The sequence below is a fragment of the Bos grunniens genome, chromosome 18 (assembly GCF_055505025.1).
Source record: "Bos grunniens cultivar Pamir isolate PY7600 chromosome 18, Bosgru_T2T1.0, whole genome shotgun sequence".
In the NCBI taxonomy this organism is placed as follows: Eukaryota; Metazoa; Chordata; class Mammalia; order Artiodactyla; family Bovidae; genus Bos; species Bos grunniens.
This window is the reverse complement of record NC_141182.1, coordinates 14382741-14401190: the sequence shown is the minus strand read 5'-3', so window position 1 is coordinate 14401190 and position 18450 is coordinate 14382741. Positions and strand designations below refer to the sequence as shown.

General features: G+C 59.0%; 1 protein-coding gene across 2 annotated transcripts in view; it reads right to left on the bottom strand.

Moving 5' to 3' along the window:
• The window catches only part of CDH15 (cadherin 15), a 20700-nt gene extending 2250 nt beyond the window's left edge, over positions 1 to 18450 (bottom strand). The window contains exons 1-9 of one of the 2 annotated variants that reach the window (XM_086350344.1): positions 16620 to 18450; positions 10399 to 10557; positions 10078 to 10233; positions 8896 to 9040; positions 3383 to 3543; positions 2575 to 2703; positions 1998 to 2183; positions 865 to 1118; positions 92 to 234 (exon numbers count right to left, since the gene is read on the bottom strand). In XM_086350344.1, coding sequence (XP_086206470.1) covers positions 92 to 234; positions 865 to 1118; positions 1998 to 2183; positions 2575 to 2703; positions 3383 to 3543; positions 8896 to 9040; positions 10078 to 10233; positions 10399 to 10557; positions 16620 to 16916 — 1630 coding nt within the window. In that variant the 5' untranslated portion in view covers positions 16917 to 18450. Of the gene's footprint in view, positions 1 to 91; positions 235 to 864; positions 1119 to 1997; positions 2184 to 2574; positions 2704 to 3382; positions 3544 to 8895; positions 9041 to 9821; positions 10017 to 10077; positions 10234 to 10398; positions 10558 to 16619 lie in introns of those variants that run through there. The other variant, XM_086350345.1, reaches the window with a different exon arrangement.

Sequence of the window (18450 nt, the reverse complement as noted above, 5' to 3'; positions counted from 1 at the left end):
AGTGGAGCACCTGGCTCTCGGCCCTTGGGCAGCAGCAGGGGCCTCAGCTTGGATTAGGGAGCCCAGGAACCAGGCTGGGCTCCCCACTCACCATCATCTCGGGCCAGGATGATGGCCCTGTACCAGCCATCTTTGAGGAAGGGGGATGAGGGGCTGAGCACTCGCTGGGTCTGGACCCGGCCGGTGGCCCCGTCCACCTGCAGCCAGTCCTCGGGGTCATAGTCCTTGGAGTAGCTGTTGGCAAGGAGGGGAGGAGGGTGCAGAAAGAGCCTGAGCAGGACTCCCAGAGGTGGGTGGTCATGTGTAGATGGGAGCACACTCACACACACACTTACACACATACACACTCTCACACACACACATGCCCCCTTTAAGGATAGTCCTCCCACAGCCTTAAGCTGGTGTTTTCCGACTCAATCAACAGACGAAGAAACAGAGGCTTGGGGAGGGCAGGGGAGCTGCCCAGGGCCCCATGGCCACAGGTGACACCAAGACACAGTGGTGGGCACAGTGGAGACAGACACAGACAAACAAGGCCAGGGCAGGGGGTGAAATCCAACACAGTGACAGCCAGTCCCAGGGAGCAAGGGCTCCCTGGCATGGACAGGGCCAGACGCCCAGAGGCGGCCAACACAGGCTGGCTGTGTAGGTGTGTGCCATCTGGAGCCCAGCCCTGCCTACAGGACGAGGTCGTGTGAACAAGCACACAGGCCCTTGAGAGCCCCTGAGCCCTCAGTGACCATGCAGAGAAGCCCTCCACCCTCTGACTGGGTCTCTCATGGGAAGAGAATCCTCAGGACACAGGGCTGCCTACCCTTAGCTGTGCTCCTACCCTGGCTGGGAGGCAGAGGGGCGGGCCCTTACCTGAGCCTCTGCAGCTGTTGTGTGTCAGGGTCCCGGGCAGAGAAGGTGGCCACAGGTGTTCCTGGGGCGGCCCCCTCAGCTAAGCTGGTCCGCAGAGGGTTCTCCTGGAACACAGGCGCCTCATTGACATCCCGCACCTGCACGCTGACCCTGGCCTGGCCCCGCTCGGCCCTGGGGGCAGCTGCCTGCAGGGGGGCCTCATTCTGCACGGCCACTTTGAGGTCATACCGCTCCCGACTCTCATAATCCAGGGGCTGTAGGGGGAAGAAAGGTGGCAGCCCGTCAGGAATCTGGACCCCACATTCAGGGCACCCATGCTGGCGAGGCCTCTCCTGGGCTGTCCTCGGAGCGCCTTCTTTCCTTCTCCTTTGTAGCTTTGGAAAGATAAAAACTATGCAGAGAGAATAACAGGAAAATACTTTGGACACTCAAATGCCTCTGTCAGGTGTTGTGAGGTCCATTTCCATCCCCTGGCCAGGCTTCCTCCTCAGTGACTCAAGCAGTGATCTGGGTCTTATGGCTAAGAAGGTATCTGATGGATGTGGTTGAACGGACCTGTACGACCAGCGATGATCCTGGAGAACCTGGGTGGGTCTCATGTGTGGGTAAATCTCTGAGAGCAAACCTGAGGTTTCTCCTGGGAAAGCAGGATCCTGCCTCTGACACAGCCTCAGCTCCTGACTCTGCAGCTTCTCACAGCCCTGCAGACTCTGGACTCATCAGCTGCCCTCACAACAAACTGGGTGGCCAGCTCTAGTCAGTCTCTTACAAGAAAGGTCTTCATATATCGATAGCTACATCTGTGTCTCTCTGCAGATGTGTGTAGGAACATGTTTGTAGGCATGGGTGTGTATGTGGATGTGTGCACACATATCTCCTGCCGGTTTTGTCTCTGGTTGGCTGACACATGAGGTCTGTACTTGTGCACATTGATCACTTGCATTAAGAGGCAAAATACCAGAAATAACACATGGGCTTGGGGGCTGCCCACTCCTTCCAGCGCCGGTCCTCTGTGGTCAGCGTGGCCCCAGCCCACAGTCCGTGTTCCCGATCCCCTTGGCTCCCTTCTTAGGGTGCACAGAGGGTCCAAACAGGCTTCCAGAGTGTGAGGAGAGGCTCCCTCCTCAGCTCACCTTCACCACGGACAGCACACCCTCGTTGGTCCTGGGGTCAGTGCGGATGGTGAACTGCCCGTCAGGGTCACCGTCCAGGATGGTGAACTGGGCTGCCCAGTTGGGGGAGCCGGGCAGGTCCCGGTCCTCCACCTCAAGCCGTCCCACTTCCACTCCGCTGACAGCCTCTGCAGACTCCATGAAGAACTGTGGGAACCCAGCCCCATTATTCACTGGCAGGCAGGGGTGGGTAATGGTCCCCTGGGGCCTCACCCTCCTGCTACCTACATTCGGGGAGTCCAGGACCCAGGGAGCCCCCTCCAGGCTCAGCCATGCCCCGGGTGCGTCTTACCCGGGGGGCAGGGCTGCCCCCACTCCCACCCAGGAGGAACTGGGGACACATCCTAACCCAGGGTCTCAGTGGCTTCCCTCCAGGGCCCTCCAGCTCCTGATATGCTCACAGGCCCCATGCTGGCCTCTAGCTGGGGGTCCTGCACAACCCACTCAGGGTGCCTCCTCTGAGCACCCAGCCTCCCCGTCCTCCAACAACCAGGATGGGGGGAGGGCAGCCCCGGGCAACAGCAGGTAGAGGTGGCACCTGATCCCCAGTGAACTCAGGGGCGTTGTCATTGATGTCCTCCAGCGTGATGATGGCTGAGGCGGTGGCGGTAAGGCCATCTCCAGACATGTCCGCCACCTGCAAAGTCAGATTGTACACGGCGACCACCTGGGGGCACAGTGACAGAGGGTCAGGAGACCTAGGTGGAGCGCAGGGCAAGGCTGGTTGGCCACCTTAGGGCCTGGGGGAAGGGCAGGCATACTCCAGGAGGCTCCAGCTCCTGTCCTGCTCCCAAGTTCTGGAGCAAAACAGACTGCCTGTCCTCTCAGGGTTGGACGGCACCACTGCTGACCCCAGACTCTGCCCCAGCCTGTGAGTAGGCAAGAGGTCAGCTGCCGAATTGGATAAATGCTTGGAGGGCATGTGCTGCATATGGGGGGTTGGTCTCTGCCCCGGAGAGACAGGAGCAATGGCCAAGAGGGGACAGAGATCAGCTAACATAGTGACTGGCCCTGGGGAAATCAAGGAGGATTTCCTGGAGGTGCCAAAGCCACACAGAAGCCAGGCAGTGAGCGGCTGCAGGGGCCCCACAGTGAATAAATAGGCACTGTGGAGCCCAAGAGGTGAGGGGCTCCTTTGATGGACCTAACCCAGGCTGGGGAGCCCAACTGCTTTGCAGGCAGTGGGGTGAGGGAGATTTTTGAACAGAAACAAGCTGAGGGCCCCTCACGCTGTCTCTGAATCCAACGGCACAGCCACCCACGGGGCAGGTCTGCGGGAGCCCAGGGCAACCGGGAGTGTCCGGACCGCCCTGTCCAGCTGTCGAGGCACAGCCAGGTGGCCTCACCTCGCGGTCCAGGCCCACTTGCACCGTGCGGATCTCCCCCGTGAGCGGGTCGATGCTGAAGAGCTGGGGGCCGCCTTGCTCCAGGATGGAGTACCGCAGCGCTGCATTGTCTGTCTCCGGATCATCCGCATCTGTGGCTTCAGCCCTGGTCACGTAGGTGCCTGTGAAGGGCAGGGATGTGCAGGGGTGATGCCCAGGGGTGCCAGCCTCCAGCTCCAGGGTGCGTCGCCTGCTCCCCTGTGGCATGCAACTGTGCCAGTTCCAGGCTCTCGGTCAGCCTGTGCACACACGAACGTCCCAGCATCCTGGCTTGTGCTGCTTGTGGGGGAGGAGGCGGGTGTCCAGTGCACACAGCTGACAGCTGTCTCCCATAGGACCCCAAGATAGACCAGGCGAGCTCACTGGGAACCAGCCCCTGGGGAGGTAGCCGGTGCACCCGCCACTGATCAGGCCCTGACCTCAGCCCCACCTTCAGAGTGAAGCAGTACCCAGGCTGTATCTGCACTCTGGGGCAAACATGGCCCCACATCTCGGGAGACAGGGGCACGTGGGCCCCCCAGGCACTCGGCACCTGTGTCCACCTGCGTTCCCAATCTCAGGAGAGGGGGGGTCTGCTAGGCCCTGGAGACATCTCAGCATCTGTGCCCACCTTGCTTTTCCTCTGCAGTGATTCAGGCCTGACCCCCCCAGCCCAGCTCAGGTGTATTAAGTGAGCCCAGTGAGGCGGGCTGGCCTTGGGCCATCGGGGGAGCTGCCCCACAACCTGTGACTGGGCTCACCGCAGACCCTCCTGGGCCCTGTCGGGTCATCTGAGAGTCACGCTGGTGTCTGATGAGCAGAAATGCCAACCACTGGCCTAGCCTTAGAGGTGGGGGGCTACCAACCAGGTAACTCCTGGCACAATGTTGGACCCCAGGCTGAAGCCAAAAAGAATGCTTAGAACAGGCACTGGGGTGCAAGTGAGTGCTTCCTAAAGCACCTGCCATGCTCTCTACGACCGAGCAAGTGAGCAAACTTGCAAAAGGAGCCCAGCTTCTCACCATCAGAGAAGGGGACCCAGAAGGGATCCCGCAGAGCTGGACTGGAAGTGGAAGTGCCGGAGAGGACTCGTGACTTGTGATGAAGGTAGAAACACGTACAAACATGGCTGTGAGTGAGCACACATATATGCACAAACACACATCCAAGCACGCACACTCTGGACTCTATATACATGAGCAGCTCTGGCTGCTGAAAGGGCCTGGGCTGCTTTGATGAGTTTCTGATCAGCGAAGCTTTCAGCTTCAAAAGAATGATGCAAAGAATTATAACTCATTGAATGAAGTGAGGCTCCATAAAGGCATACTGATACATAAAAACAAAATACATATGAGACAGGCTGGGACCTGGGACCCAGGGCTGCAGTGCTTGCATCTGGACAGACTTCTCCTCAATCAACAAATACAAAAAACTATAAGGGACTGAAAATAGCTGCATGCCTGTGTGTATGTGCAGTGGGTCAAATTAAGGACAAGATTAAAAAAAGGCCAAAAACCCCCCAACTACCACTTCTGAAAAGCAAAAACGGGGTTGGAAGCAAAAGCAGGGTACTGCACATGCCCCCTGCACTCAACACCCAATAAGGGGTGGGCAAACCATTTAAGCCACAACCTCCCGCCTGGTCCCTGAACCCTGGATACCCCTCCCCTCACCCCATATAAGGAACAAGCTTGCCCCAACTTGGGGAGTGAGCAAGGAAACCTGTTTCTTGTATTTGCCCCCCTCCTGTGGCTGCGGGAGCCTCCGTAAAGCCTTGCCTGAATTTCTTGCCTGGCCTTTGAATAACTTCTATTGATTAAGGAGGCCAAGCACCTTGGTGGGTGACACATAAACACATACATTCATAAAGGGAGGACTGAAAGTTCTATTATGTAACAGAAAGCCAAGTGATGACAAAGAGGAAAAGATGGACTAGAACCCCGTCACTTCCCAACCATCAGGACAGTTAACTCCTGGCAGGCAGGAGCCTCAGGGACACCAAAGCTGCTGCGCCAGCGTGAGGGGACACCTGCGAAAGGATCTCCATGAAGAGAGAAGTACAATCACAGCGGAGACGCCTGGCAGACACCCTCCTAACTACGGGCCAAAGTCGGGCATCTCTGGGAACAGGACCTGTGTGCCTCCTGAGGGGGTCCAGCCACACAGCCTCATTCAGAGACAAGGTTCACAGCGACTATACATGCCTCAGGATGTCAGTGTTGTGACCAATGAGGCGAGAGACTTTTCACAATGAAAACTACAAAACGTCGGTGAGAGAAGTTGGAGAAAACATAAATAAATGGACACACAGTCCATGATCATGGGTTGGAAGACTTGCTGCCAAGTTGTCAGTACCACCCAGAGTGACCTACAGATTCAATGTAAGCCCTCTCAAAATCCCAAGGATGTTTTCTTGACATTAAAAAAAAAATCATTCTAAAGTTCCTGTCTAATCTCAAAGGACCCTGAGCAGCCAAAACAATTTTGAAAAAAGAACAAAGTTAAGAGGACATACTTCTTGATTTCAAAGCTTTCTCCACAGGTACAGTAATCCGTGCACATCTGCCCTCAAGACAGACACACAGACCAGCGGAACAGAACTGAGACCCCAAGAATAAGCCTCACCCCCCGGGCAGGTGAGTCTACACAGGACGCCAGGACCGTTCAACAGGGAGCAGGCCGTCTCCCAGCAAATGGTGCTGTGAAAGCCGAACATCCCCCTGCAGAAGGATGGAGCTGGACCTGGAATTACTTAACACCACATACAAAAAACAACTCAAAGTGGATCAAGTCTAAATGTACAACCCCAAACTATAAAACTCCTAGAAGAAAACACAGGGCAAAAGTTTACAACGCTGGATTTAGTGATGATTTCTTGTTTACAACAACAAAGGCCCAGGCAACAGCAACAAAAACAGACAAACTGGACTTCATGATGCATCAGAAATGCATCAAAAGACACCATCGACAGAGCAAGAAGACAACCCATGGGATCTACAGAACATTTTCAAATCATCTATCTGTTAAGGGATAAGGGATCTGATATCCAGGATATGTAGAGAACCCATAAAACTCAACCACACAAAAAAACAAACAACTCTGTTCAAAAATGGGCAAAAGACTGAACAGTCCTTTCTCCAAGGAAGATGTACAAATGGTCAATAAACACATGAACAAATGCTCGACATGACAAATCACTGGGGAAAAGCAAAGGAGAACCACATGATATATCCCCTCACACCAGCCACACAACCAGGGATTGAACTTGGGGCCCCTGCTTTGTTAGCAGCCTCACAGGATGGCTGCTAACAACACAACCACAAAACAGAACACAGCAGGTGCTGGTGAGGATGTGCAGAACCTGGGACCCTCCTACACTGCTGGTGGGAATGAAAAATGGTGCAGCCATGATGGAGATGGAAGATCCTCAAAAAGTTAAAAATAGAACTGCTACATGATCTAGAAATCCCACCTGGGTACGTACCCAAAGGAATTGAAAGCAGGGTCTCAAAGACATATTTGCACACCCATGTCCAGTACGGCACTACTCACAACAGCTAAAAAGTGAAAGCAACCCAAGTGTCCACTGAAGAATAAGCAGATCAGCAAAATGTGGTGCAAACATCCAGCGAGTATTATTCAGGCTTGAAAAGGAAGGTAAGCCTGACCCGAGCACCACACTGAGGAACCTTGAGGATGTGACACTCAGTGAAATGGGCCAGAAACGGACGGACAAATGCTGTGTGATTTCACCCATACACAGCCAAATCATGCAGGAAAAAGTAGCCAGTAGGTGCCAGGGGCTGAAGAGGGGAAATGGAGAGCTAGTATTTAATAGAGACAGAGTTTTGGTTTGGGAAAATGAGAAAATTCTATGGTGGTGGTAGTTGCACAGCGATGTGAACGGACTTAAAGCCACTTAGAAATGGTTATGAGGGTAAATTTTCTTACATGCATTTTGCTACAATAAAAGTTTGCAAAATAAAAGGCAGCGTTGTGAAGACTAGTGGCCCAGGAACTGTCCCCAACAAGGACGCATGAGCAGGTGGGGGTGTCAGTCTTGCCCCACAAGCAGAACAAGGGGGAATCCTCAAGATCACCCCTGTGTGAGCATGTCAGATGATGGGACACAGGCGACCTGATGTTCTGGGGGTCCAGGGTGTGAGTGGTCCCCAGGGAGATGTACACACGGGGGCTCCCCTGGTACAGTAGGAGGAGTCCCCCGTGGAAGCAGGAAGAGGGGCCAAGGTCGTCGCAGCCACTGGTGCCCGCGCGGGGGGCTGTGCCCTTCCCCACCACCCACTGAGGCTGTAGGCGAGATGTTACTGTCAGTGTCGCCCTCCTGATGATGGCGACACTAAGTCACTGGAGTGTGTGCTCTGAAGGCCTCGTGTTGTAACCAGGTCCAGACAGGAAGGATGGGAAACAAGGAAACAGTGGTTGAGGCAAACATGTGCACCTCTCTGAAGCCTGTAGAGGGATTTGGGGCCACTTTCCCAAAACTATGGAACCATGTCAGAAGGAGAAATTAGAAGTAAAAAAAAAAAAAACTATTGTCATTTTAAGTCTTGAAAAGCACAAAATGGGATGAAATAAACACATGTGGGGACTTCTCTGGTGGTCCAGTGGCTAAGACTCTTGGGTCACAAAGCAGGGGCCCCAGGTTCAATCCCTGGTTGGGGAACTAGATTCCATATGCCACCAGTAAGAGTTCAGTGCAGAAACTGAAGACCCTGTATGCTTCAACTAAGACCCAGCACAGTCAGATTAAACACACACACGCATGTGACAAAGGAGGGGCATGCCCCTGTGGTGACCCTGAGCCTTCCCACCTCTGCAGCACGACTGCCTGGGGATCAGACTGGAGCCCCTGGGACCAGGGTGGGAGGCGCAGGGGTAGACTGCTGTCTGCAATGTCTATCTTCCTTGGAACAGACTCAGGCCAGCGAGTCCATCCTGTGAGGACTCATGAGGGATACAGGGTGGGGGGTTCCGCAATCAAAGTGTAGAATTAATAAGCAGCAAAGGCAGTGCCGATAATGAGCAGGGGGTCTCCTCTTGGGCCTGAGACTGTTTTGGAAGGAACAGAGGTGCTGGTTGCACAACACTGTGAATGTGGTAAACGCCACTGAATGTTCACTTCCAAATGTGTACTCTTACATTATGTGAATTCACCTCTATTTAGAAGGGAAGTGGGGAAGAGGAAGGAGGGGTGGGGGGGAGACAAGGGCAGGAGGCAGAAGCGGGAGGGGAGTGCAACAGAAACCACCAGAGGTTTGCCATCCAGGATCTGCCACCTCTGCATTTTGGAAGACTAGGGCATTGAAATTTATACTGCAACAGGAAGTGACTTGAGTCGACCCATGGAAATTCCCTCCATCCTGGAGACTCTCTGAAGGACCTCTCAAGTTCTCGCTGACGGGAAATCCTGGTCTTCTGACCCACCAGTGCCCATGGCAAAGCCCCCTCCCCCACTGGGACCCCACCCGGCTCACCTGGGACAGCACCCTCCAGCACCCGGCCAGTGAACACCTCCTGCCTGAAGACAGGCCGGTTGTCGTTCTGGTCCACAACCACGATCTCCAGGTCCGTGGGCTCTTCCAGGGTGGCCCCCCCCAGGTCCAGAGCAAAGGCCCTGAGCTAGTGAAGCAGACAGCAAGGGCTGGCACTGTGGCCCCCAATTTCCAGTAGCTCCCACGAGGGCGACAGGGACAGTGAGAGCCGATTTTGCTTCCCGCAGCAAACAGGTGAGAAGCGGCCCGCGGCCCGCGGCCCGCGGCCCGGCGGTGCTGGGCAAGCGGTATATCCCCACCAGGGGGCGCCTGCGTCCTCTCAGCAGGCCGGCCGGCCACCAAGCCTGCCCACTTTCCGGGAAGTCAGAGCCTAGTGTTAAGTGTGGCTGGAGCGCTTCCTAAGTGCTCCTGGTCTCGGAGCCCTTTTTCTGTAAACGGTTTGGGCTGCTTTTGAAGTTTCCTCTCCCCACGTGAAATTTTAAATTAAGCCACCTCCTGTCCCTTTGGAGGATGGACTTGATACAACTTCCAGGGAAATACGCTCTCTGACTCAGTGTAAGGGAACCAGCCTCTCAAAGTCTGGCGACGGTTCGGGGCACATGAAAACAAAGTCTGAAGCTCCCTCCCTGGGCCAGGCTGGAGGGCTGATCCTCAGTTTATAGGAGACTCAGGTGAGTTCCAGGTTCCCCTCTTCCACGCCTGGCTCACCCAGTCCTGACTCCCCTCCCCACGCCCTTCCTCTCAGGCTCCACAATCCCAAGACCTCCAAGGGGCAGGTCCCATGCCACCCACCCCACCCTGACGGTCACTATGGGGCAGCTGCGTCGTGGGTGGCCTATTCTGTGGGATACCCCCACAGCGTCCCGTCCCCGCCACATTTAGCAAGCCGAGGGGAGAATCCTCCACACCTGGGAAAGCTGACGCTCACCCTGCTGCCGGCTGCCCAGTCCTCCCAGGCAGGACGCAGACCTCAGCCTGCTCACGCGCATCTGTCCAATGGGCGAGCGACCCTGAACACCTGCCTCTGTGGGAACGGGTCCCAAACCCTGCCCGCTGCCCCCAACTAAGGACGCTAGTATCGCAGGCGGAGGTGTGGGCGGGGCCCCTGCGGGAATGGTGCAGGAATGGGCGGGGCGGGGCGGGGCGGGGCGGGGCGGGGCCCACCCTGAAGCGGTCGGTCTTCTCCCGGTCCAGCATCGCGTTCAGGGACACCTTCCCCGTGAACTTGTCAATGGAGAAGACGCCTCGCGGCTCCTCGTCCACACCGGGCCCCTGGATGCTGTAGATGACGCTACCCAGCTGCTGCTTGTCCGACTTGATCTGCAGGCCAGGAAATGGGCTGGGGAGTTGCCCCCAGGGCAGGGGGTCTCTCCCCTAGTTCTCCGCCCCTCCCCCAGCTGGGACGAAGTCGCTCGGCCTGTGGCCCCAGGGTTTCCCCTTCCTAAAGCACACGCCCTCAGGGCCCCCCTCCACTTGGCCCCTCACCTGCACCAGGGGGAAAGGGAGGCGCTTGTGGTTCTCGGACACGCTGATGGGAGGGATGACCCAGGCTCTCCGCACGCGACCCAGTGTGGGTGCCCGGCGCCAGGGGTACAGGGTGCGGGGCCGCCTCAGCCTGGGGATCCCCGCTGAGGGAAATAAGCTCTGCAACGAAGGAGAACGGCCATCACCGGCACAGCAGTGCCCAGGGCTCCCCATCCAGGGCCCGACATCCCCTCCCTGAATACCAGGCCCTCCCTCATGTGGCCAGGGGAGGCTATGGTGCAAGGACCTGGGTGGCATGGGGAGCTCAGGAGGACAGAAGGTGGCCTGGCTCCCAGGATCCTGGGGAGGCAGGGGGTGGGGGAGGTGGGTTGTTCAGAAAAGACAGCTGGGCCAAGCTGGGCAGCCCTCCCACGCCTCCCCCTACGTTGTGGGTAAATAGTGCCGATAACGGGGTGGAGGGGCAGGAGGAGATCAGCCTCCCCGCACATGGCTGATCTGCCAGAGGTGACTGTGGAGCTCCTGGCTGGGGACATGGGGGTGACACACGGCCATCCCAAGCCTCACCACTGTTTGAGTTCTTGAGGGTTGATCGAGATTGACCAGGCCAACGCTTCTGTCCTAAGAGGCGGGGGCACCCATCCCACACCCAGGGCAGCTGTGCACACCGCAGGCCTCCTCTGCCAGACTGGGGAGGGTGCAGGGTCCCCCCCTGCACAGGCCTCTTCCTCCAGGAATAAGGCCAGGGGAGGCAGGACAGCGTGTGGGGCTACTGTGTAAGGCTGCCATGCTTCCCCAGGTCTACCCAACAGGCAGAAGTGGGCACATCACCCACCTCCCAGGCCCTGCCTGGCTGCCACCTACTGAGCTCTGGGCTCAGAACCGCGCCAGTAAGGGGCCTGGTGGGAGACAGAGCACCTGCCAAAATGCTCCCAGACCCACCATGAGCTCACCCCACTGCCACACTCAGACAAGGAAGCTGAGGCCCAGAGAAGGAACCCGGTTGGGGGTTGACGCAGAGCTGACAGCAGCCCCAGCTAACACCCAGGGCTTCCTGAGGCCTGGTTGAAGCATGCAGTTTCTGTGTCGGCTCCTTGATCGAGCAGCGGCTGGTCTGAGCCTGGGCTCAGGCACTGTGGCCAGCTGAGCATAGAGGTATTAGGGGTCCTCCACACCCCCCGAGTGGTGAGTGGGGCTGAGGCTGGTGCAGTCTTGGGGGACACAGAGCCTGGCTGGACTTGGATGAGGGCTGTCAGGGCCCGAGGCGGGGCTTGGTGGGGGCACTGCTGGGACCCAGCTTGGCGTGGCTATAGAAGAATGTGAGCAATGTGCCATTCATGGCTGTTATGAGCCCCTCAACTGGGCTGGTGGCTTCAGGAAAGGAGGGCGAGGTGACTGGTGAGTGTGGTGTCTCGGGGTGGGGGCTGAGAGGGAGGAGAAGCCCCTCAGCCAGGAGGCTGCTGTTCTGGGCAACCTCTGGCCCGTGCCCCGCTCCCCAGCACAGCCTCCCTGTTCTGCCTAGCTGGGTCCTCGCACACTTTGCTTACAGAACCACAGTGACACCCGGACTAAGACCAACCTCCCCAGGGGCCCCGAGCCACCTCCATACTTCTGAGTTCCCGGTCCTGCCCTCTCACCTGAAATGCCAGGAGCCTACGGTCCAGAAAGTAGCAAACTTGGTTAGGAGAGAGGACCAGCCATTTCACTAGGCCCCCAAACTCCCCGCGGCCTGACAGATGGCCGCGAAGCTTCCAGGCTCCCTGGCTGCTGGCCTCTCACCAAGCACAAGCCAGTGTGGCACTGCCACCAGGCGAGGACCTGCTGGCCTTTGTCACAGGCTCGGGGGACGGCATCTGTTTCCTGGGCATCTCAAGGCAGCAGCTCCTTTGCTCCCCTACCCCACTCTTCCTGCCCCTCTCGATGGCCCTCAGGGAGCAGCAGAGCCGGGAGCCCCAGCACCACCAATGCTGGAACCTCTGTCAAGAGAGTTTCTGAGCTGCCCAGTGACACAGAGGCCCTGCCTTGACCTCAGCGTGGTGGAGGGCTGGGGTGGGCAGGTGTGGGGGACAGTCAGCAGGTGCTTCTTGACCTCAGGCTCTTGGAGGGACCCTGAGGGACACACTTTGCCCTGTCCACACCTGCACTGGCCCTTACCCCTCTGCAGCCCCCCATCGAGCCTCTGGCTGACCCCTCCCCACCCCCAGCTTTGGCGACACCCCATGATGCCCACCAACTTGGCATAGGGCAAGTGGCCTGGGTGGGCTGTGGGATTCCCGGCCACCAGACTCTCCCCAGCCCAAGGTCACAAGGTCAGCAGAAGCTATGGAGCCTTGGCAGGGGCCCCTTACCCAGATGAGAGGCTGCAAGGGGTGGGGGCCTGGGCTGGCCTGCAGCCCATTTCCCACTCTGGGAATGTGTCTCAGTCCTTTGTTCTCCCAACACCCCCTTTTCAGAGACAATGGTGGTCAGTGAAGGCCTGGGAGCTGCCTAGGAATCACAAAACATGAGGGCCGGGACGAAGCCACGTGGACAGAACTGTGGACATTGATCGGAAGAAGCTCATAAAAGCCCCTGTGCCACACAGAAGCAATGGGTGTCAGGGACCCCCTTCCCCCAGTGGGGTCCTGCAGCTCCCCAAGGGTTACCCTCAGCCCCACCCTTAACCAAGAGCTGAAGACAACACCTGGAACTCCTAGGGATGCCGGGCCCCCTGCCCTGCTGTTGGGCCCCCAATCCCAAGGCTTCTGAGTAAAAGAGCTCCCCGCCACATTTGGAGTTCGTGGAGCCCAGCCGTATGGTGAGCACCCCACAAACCGGCAACAAGGGCAGGAACGGCCTTGCCCACCCCAGACCAGGCAAGGGCTGGAGTGGGTGACACTGTCCAGCTGCGGGCTACCAAGGGCCAGGCCCCGAGGCCGAAACCTCCTTGTGGGGCCTTTCTGGCTCAGGACCGCTCATCCCCTGGGACCTGTGGGGTGCCTTCTCCACCTGGCCGCCACAGTGCAGCTGGGCTACTTCAGCTTGACTTGTCATCAGAACCAACCAGGATTGGTAACCAATACGGACAGATTCCACCAGTTCACCCCAGACCTACTGAGTTGGGAATCCAGGCAGGCACAGGGCTGAGAGGTGGGACTGGGAGACCCGGACTGGGCTCCACCCCACCTCTCAGAGGGTCTGGTGTGGGGTGGCGTTGGGGTCCCTGGTGGATCCATCCCTACCATCGACTGTACAGAAGGAAAAAAGTGCCAGAGCCCCAGAGGGGCGGCCAGCTGCCCTTGACCTCCGCTGGGGTCCATCCTGCCCAGGGGCCTGGAGGCAGCCCGCAGAGCTCTTTGCTGTCTTCACCAACCCTCGGGTTCAGAACAAAGAATTACAAGGCAGGCTGTCTCCCAGGGGCCCAGGGAAAAGAGTTGGACACTCTTCCGTGCTGGGTAGAGACCCTGGTGACCAGAGACAGCAGGGAGAGCCTGCTTCAGCTCCTGGCCCTGTGGCCTCTGGGGCCCCTGTGAGTGGTGAGCAGGGGATCCCCATGCGTCTTGGCTGACAGAAGGGTGTTTTCAATCTCCCTGCCTGGTGCAATCAGAGGCCGCTGCGGACAGGGGAAGGGGTTCTGGGGCTCTGCTGAGTCACGTGGCCTCTGGGAGGAAACCTCAGCCATGCTCCCGGGGGCTCTGCAAACTCTGAAGACCCCCTAGCAAAAGGAAAGTCCTGGAACAGGGCAGCCCCCACAGCAGACACACGGTCTCCTCCAGAGCAGGCCAGGGGATCAGCCCCACATCAGCGTGACAGTAAGCAGGGCTGCAGGGAGGGAAGCCGAGGTGCCGCCCTCGCACGGTGGGCGGGACAGCAGGGAGCATGGTGCTTGCCCTAGTGGGGGTGGGGGGAACAGCTGTCCTCTGCCTCACCATCCTGTCCCTCCGCTGAGGCCTGCAACAGCTGGAGGGGGGCTCAAGGGAGAACCACAGGGCCTCTGGGCCAGGCGGACAGCTGGCTCCATTCCTGGCATGCCTGATGCCTGCCAGGCCATCCAGGAACGGGGTGGCCTGGATTCCAGCCGAGGAGGTTGGGGGAAGGGGCTCAGGCCTGGGAAGCTCGCGGGGGAAACCAGACTGGAAACGTTTTGCCCACAATGTACCTCGGCCTCTCCCTGGCCCAGGCAAACCGCACCCACATGACCCAAGGCTCCAGGCCTCCCCTGGGTCCCTAGAATTTGAGGAACCCAGGCTCGGAAGTAATGTTGGAGGGGTGTCCCCACACACAAGTGCAAGGTCTATCATGCAGCTCACCGGAGCTGGGGGCCCCTTCCAGCAGTGTGTGGGTCGGCTCTGAACTATCTGCTCCCTTTCCCCAGGTGGGGCAGGGTCCTGGGGTGGGGTCCCAGTATGGACCCAGCTACTGGGGACACTATAGGCACAGGGGAGGGACTGACAGAGGCCGGCTCTGAAAAGACACACGCGAAGCCCCCTGGCTGAGATTTCAGGAGACATAGGCAGGGGGGAGGTGAGCCTCCTTCAAGCCCACCAAGCTGGCATTGGGCCTACACAGAGTCTGGTCAACAGCCCCTACCCCAGGGGCCCACCCCAGACAGCCCTGCTCAGGGCCTCTCAGAGGGGAAGGAAGGTGTGTCCAGGAAGTGGCCACAGGACCCCTGTGGCTGGACAGGAAGGGACAAAAGTCTTAAAGCTGAACTGGGTTGGGGAGGGCTGGTCCAGGGGACACTCCCCTTGTTTGGGTGCTGATCCGAGCTGGGCTGAGTGCAGGAACATGAGCGGCCAGGCCCACTGACTGGTCCACCCCCCCACTCCCGCCCCCCAGAATCCTTGCAGTCCCAGCTGTCTGGGAGGGGGTGCATTCTGTACTAGCCCTGGGGGAGGGGAGAGGAATCTGAGCTCTCCTCCCCTCCTCTGGGACCTGGTCAGGGGATGATACCCTCAGTCTTAAAGGAGTGGGTCTCTGGGAACCAGGGGCTGGAACGCTGTTTCTGGAGTGAGTGGAGCCTTCTGGAGCATGTGGGGCATCTGGGCCTGGCTTGGGAGGAGCAGAGAGCCCATTGCACCCAATGAGCTCCTAGCAGGGGGTTGAGGGGCACAGGTCATGGGCATCTGGGCTGTGCTGGGCAGAGGGTGACCATGGCCTCTCTGAGCTAGCTAGACACAACAGTGGGGAGTGGTGAGCATGGTCTACAGGGGGTGGGGGTGTCAGTGAAAGGGCCCAAAGGCAGGTGTGGAGGTGGCTGGAGCTGGGGGCTGGAGGCCAGGCGCTGGAGGGTCCAGATGACAGGCACTTAGCTGCCAGGGGCTGAAACCCAAGCTGGCACACCAGAACTGTGGGAGGGTCTGTGGGGATGAGAGGGGATGCCCTGGTGGGTGTGAAAGTGTAACAACAAGCAACGGGTCCTAAGCGTGGCTCATCGCCCTCCTGATCATCACCTGTCCAGTCTAACAGGCCTGAGGCCGTCCCCTCCGGCCTCACCAGTGGCACTGGCTCACACACTGTACTCCTGGGCCCAGCCCAGTGCCTTCCCAGCAGCTAAGGGGTGTGAGGATGTGGTCATATCTAGGGGTGCCCATGTGCGGAGTGGGGGCTCTGTGCTTCCCCCCCGCCTGCTGGCTCCCAGGCTGCAGAGACCTCAGGGTGTGGGGGTTAGGGGGCTGGCAGGAAGTGTGGAGGCAGCGGCTATGTGTGCTGGGACCTGTCTCTACAGGGCATGGGGCTCCCCAGGGAGAATGGGTTTCTGGAGGGCAGAGCTGCCCCTCCCCACCGGACACAAGGGGACCTTGGGCTCCATCCAACGAGGCGGGTCAGCGGCCAACTCATGGGGGGTCGACGTGCCTGGAACCTGGCCTCCAGGCTTTCCCAGCCAGGGGTGCTCCTGCTGCCCCCTCTCCCCATGCACCCCATAAGACTGAATACCCCAAGACCCTAGGGCTGAGGCCAGCACCTCCAGCGTGAGGGCGGCCTTCTGGGTCCTCTCTCCTGGCAGTCCCTGAACTTGGTTCCCCGGCCTGTCCACTGGGGGCAATTACACTACTCTCCCCCAAGGGCACAGAGCCCGCTGGACAGGGCTGCCCCACCCAGAACCCACCCAGGGCCCCTCAGCTCACAGCCGCCCACGGGAGCCCAGAGCCAGCGGTCCCGGAGACCTGAGGCCGGGCTGCCCCACTCTGAGACGCGGCGCTTAGCACAGGGGCCAGCGATCCCCGCGCGGTCCCCGGCCTTACCTGGGCCAGCAGCCCGAGGGCGAGGAGGAGCGCGGCGTCCATGGGCCGGTAGCAGGCGGCGGGCAGAGTGTCGGTCGGCGGGAGTGGCGCCTTCTGCTGGGACAGGACCCGGGTGAGTGACAGCACAAGTGTACGGGCGAGGGAGTGACAGCACGTGTGCGGGGGCAGGAGGGGCGGGGCCTGGGCGGGGCCTGCGGCTGAGTGACAGCACGTGTCCAGGGCGGAGCCGAAAGCTGGGCTCCGGGTCAGGTGGGGGAGAGGAGGCCTGTCAGAAAGGCTGCGAACATTCTCCCTCATACTGGGCACTTTCGTGCTCCTGCCTCAGGGCCTTTGCACTGGCCATGTTTTTACCCGGACTGCCGTCAGGCTCCAGTCCCAAGGCAAGGCGCTTGCCACCTTGAGGGCTCGATCACTTTTTCGGTGTTCATTTAGTGTTCGTGCTGTGGGTGGAGCTCCTCAGGGCGGGTTGACCCTTGCTGCCCTCTAGGGATAGCATACAGGAAAGAGAGCCCAGCCCTGCCTGCTCCCTCCTTTCTTTCCTCGTCGGTCGGAAACTGCTGGGTGGTAGGGGCAGGCTGTCTCTCCCCTCCCAACCCCTACCTCCTGGTGTGTCGCTCAGAACCAGGGGAGGGCAGGAGGTAGGGAGGTAGGGGGTGCCCTGCGGACCTCGAGCAGGGGAGTGAGGAGTATCCTGTGCGGGAGCTGGTCTCCGCGGCAGAAGTAGGCATGGGGCCTCTGCCCTCCTCTCTAGATTGAGCAGGTGCAGCACCATCTGTGCCTGTAGCCTGCTTGGAAGGAGGCCAGGCTGCCGGGGTGGGGCGGGGGCTCTGGCAGTGACTGTATCCCTGGCACTCAGGGCTCCAAGGTGGGGGTGGAGGGCGGGAGTCCCTTCCATCTGCAGGCTCCGAGGCCCTGATGCTGAATAGTTCCTGGAGGCCACTGTCCTGCCTCTGAGGTCAGGGACCCAAACCCGAATGGAGGAGGAGCCCTCTGAATGCTTTTGGGTTTCTGCCCCCATAGGTGAGGTAGAAGGGGGTAAGGGGGGCCCTGAGTGCCCAAGTCCCCTGATTACCCTCAGGCACCCTCTCCTCTCTCTAGTCCATCCCTGCTCTACGCCATCTATCTGCTCAACAGCCTCGGGATGGGGGCTCCAGGGGGAGGGTGAGCTGGATCTGGTCTGGGGGTGGGGTGGCCCAAGAGATGCAGAAGCCTGGGCCCAGTCCAGCTCTGGCCCTTGCACAGGAAGTTCTCTCCGCTGACTGCTTGTGTCTGAGCCTCGAGGGCCTATCCAGCACTGGTCCACCCCAGGGTGCCAGGGCTAGTTGGCCTTTTTCCCAGTGGACTCAAGGCTACTGACCCTCTGGGCATCCCCTCCCCTTCCCAACTCTGCAGGCCCCAGGCTGCCAACCCCAGGGTTCAACCCTTCACCACCAGCAGACCCTCCCTGGGGTCCTGTGTCAATGGGGTGGGGGGGCCTGAGGTGTGGGTGCCCTCACCCAGCTCCAAGGGGTCTGGATCCCCTTCCCCGGGGTGGTCTCCCCTGATTTTGGTGGGGCTTGGGCACCTGTGAACTGGGTGGAGGGCAGAGGCTCCACTAGGGGGAGCCTTGGGGGAGGGAGTAGGTGTAGGGGGTGTGGGAGGTGGGGGTCAAACCTTGGGAGGTTCATCCACCTGTTTAGGGATTTGCAGCTTTCTCTTGATAAAAGAGAGGCACTGAGGCTTTCAGCAGGGAAGTGAAGCTCCTATAACTTTAAAAAATAATGTAGTTATATCAATAATAACGTAATGATAGTGTAACAAGGATTATTATTATGTGTAAAAGAATAAAACA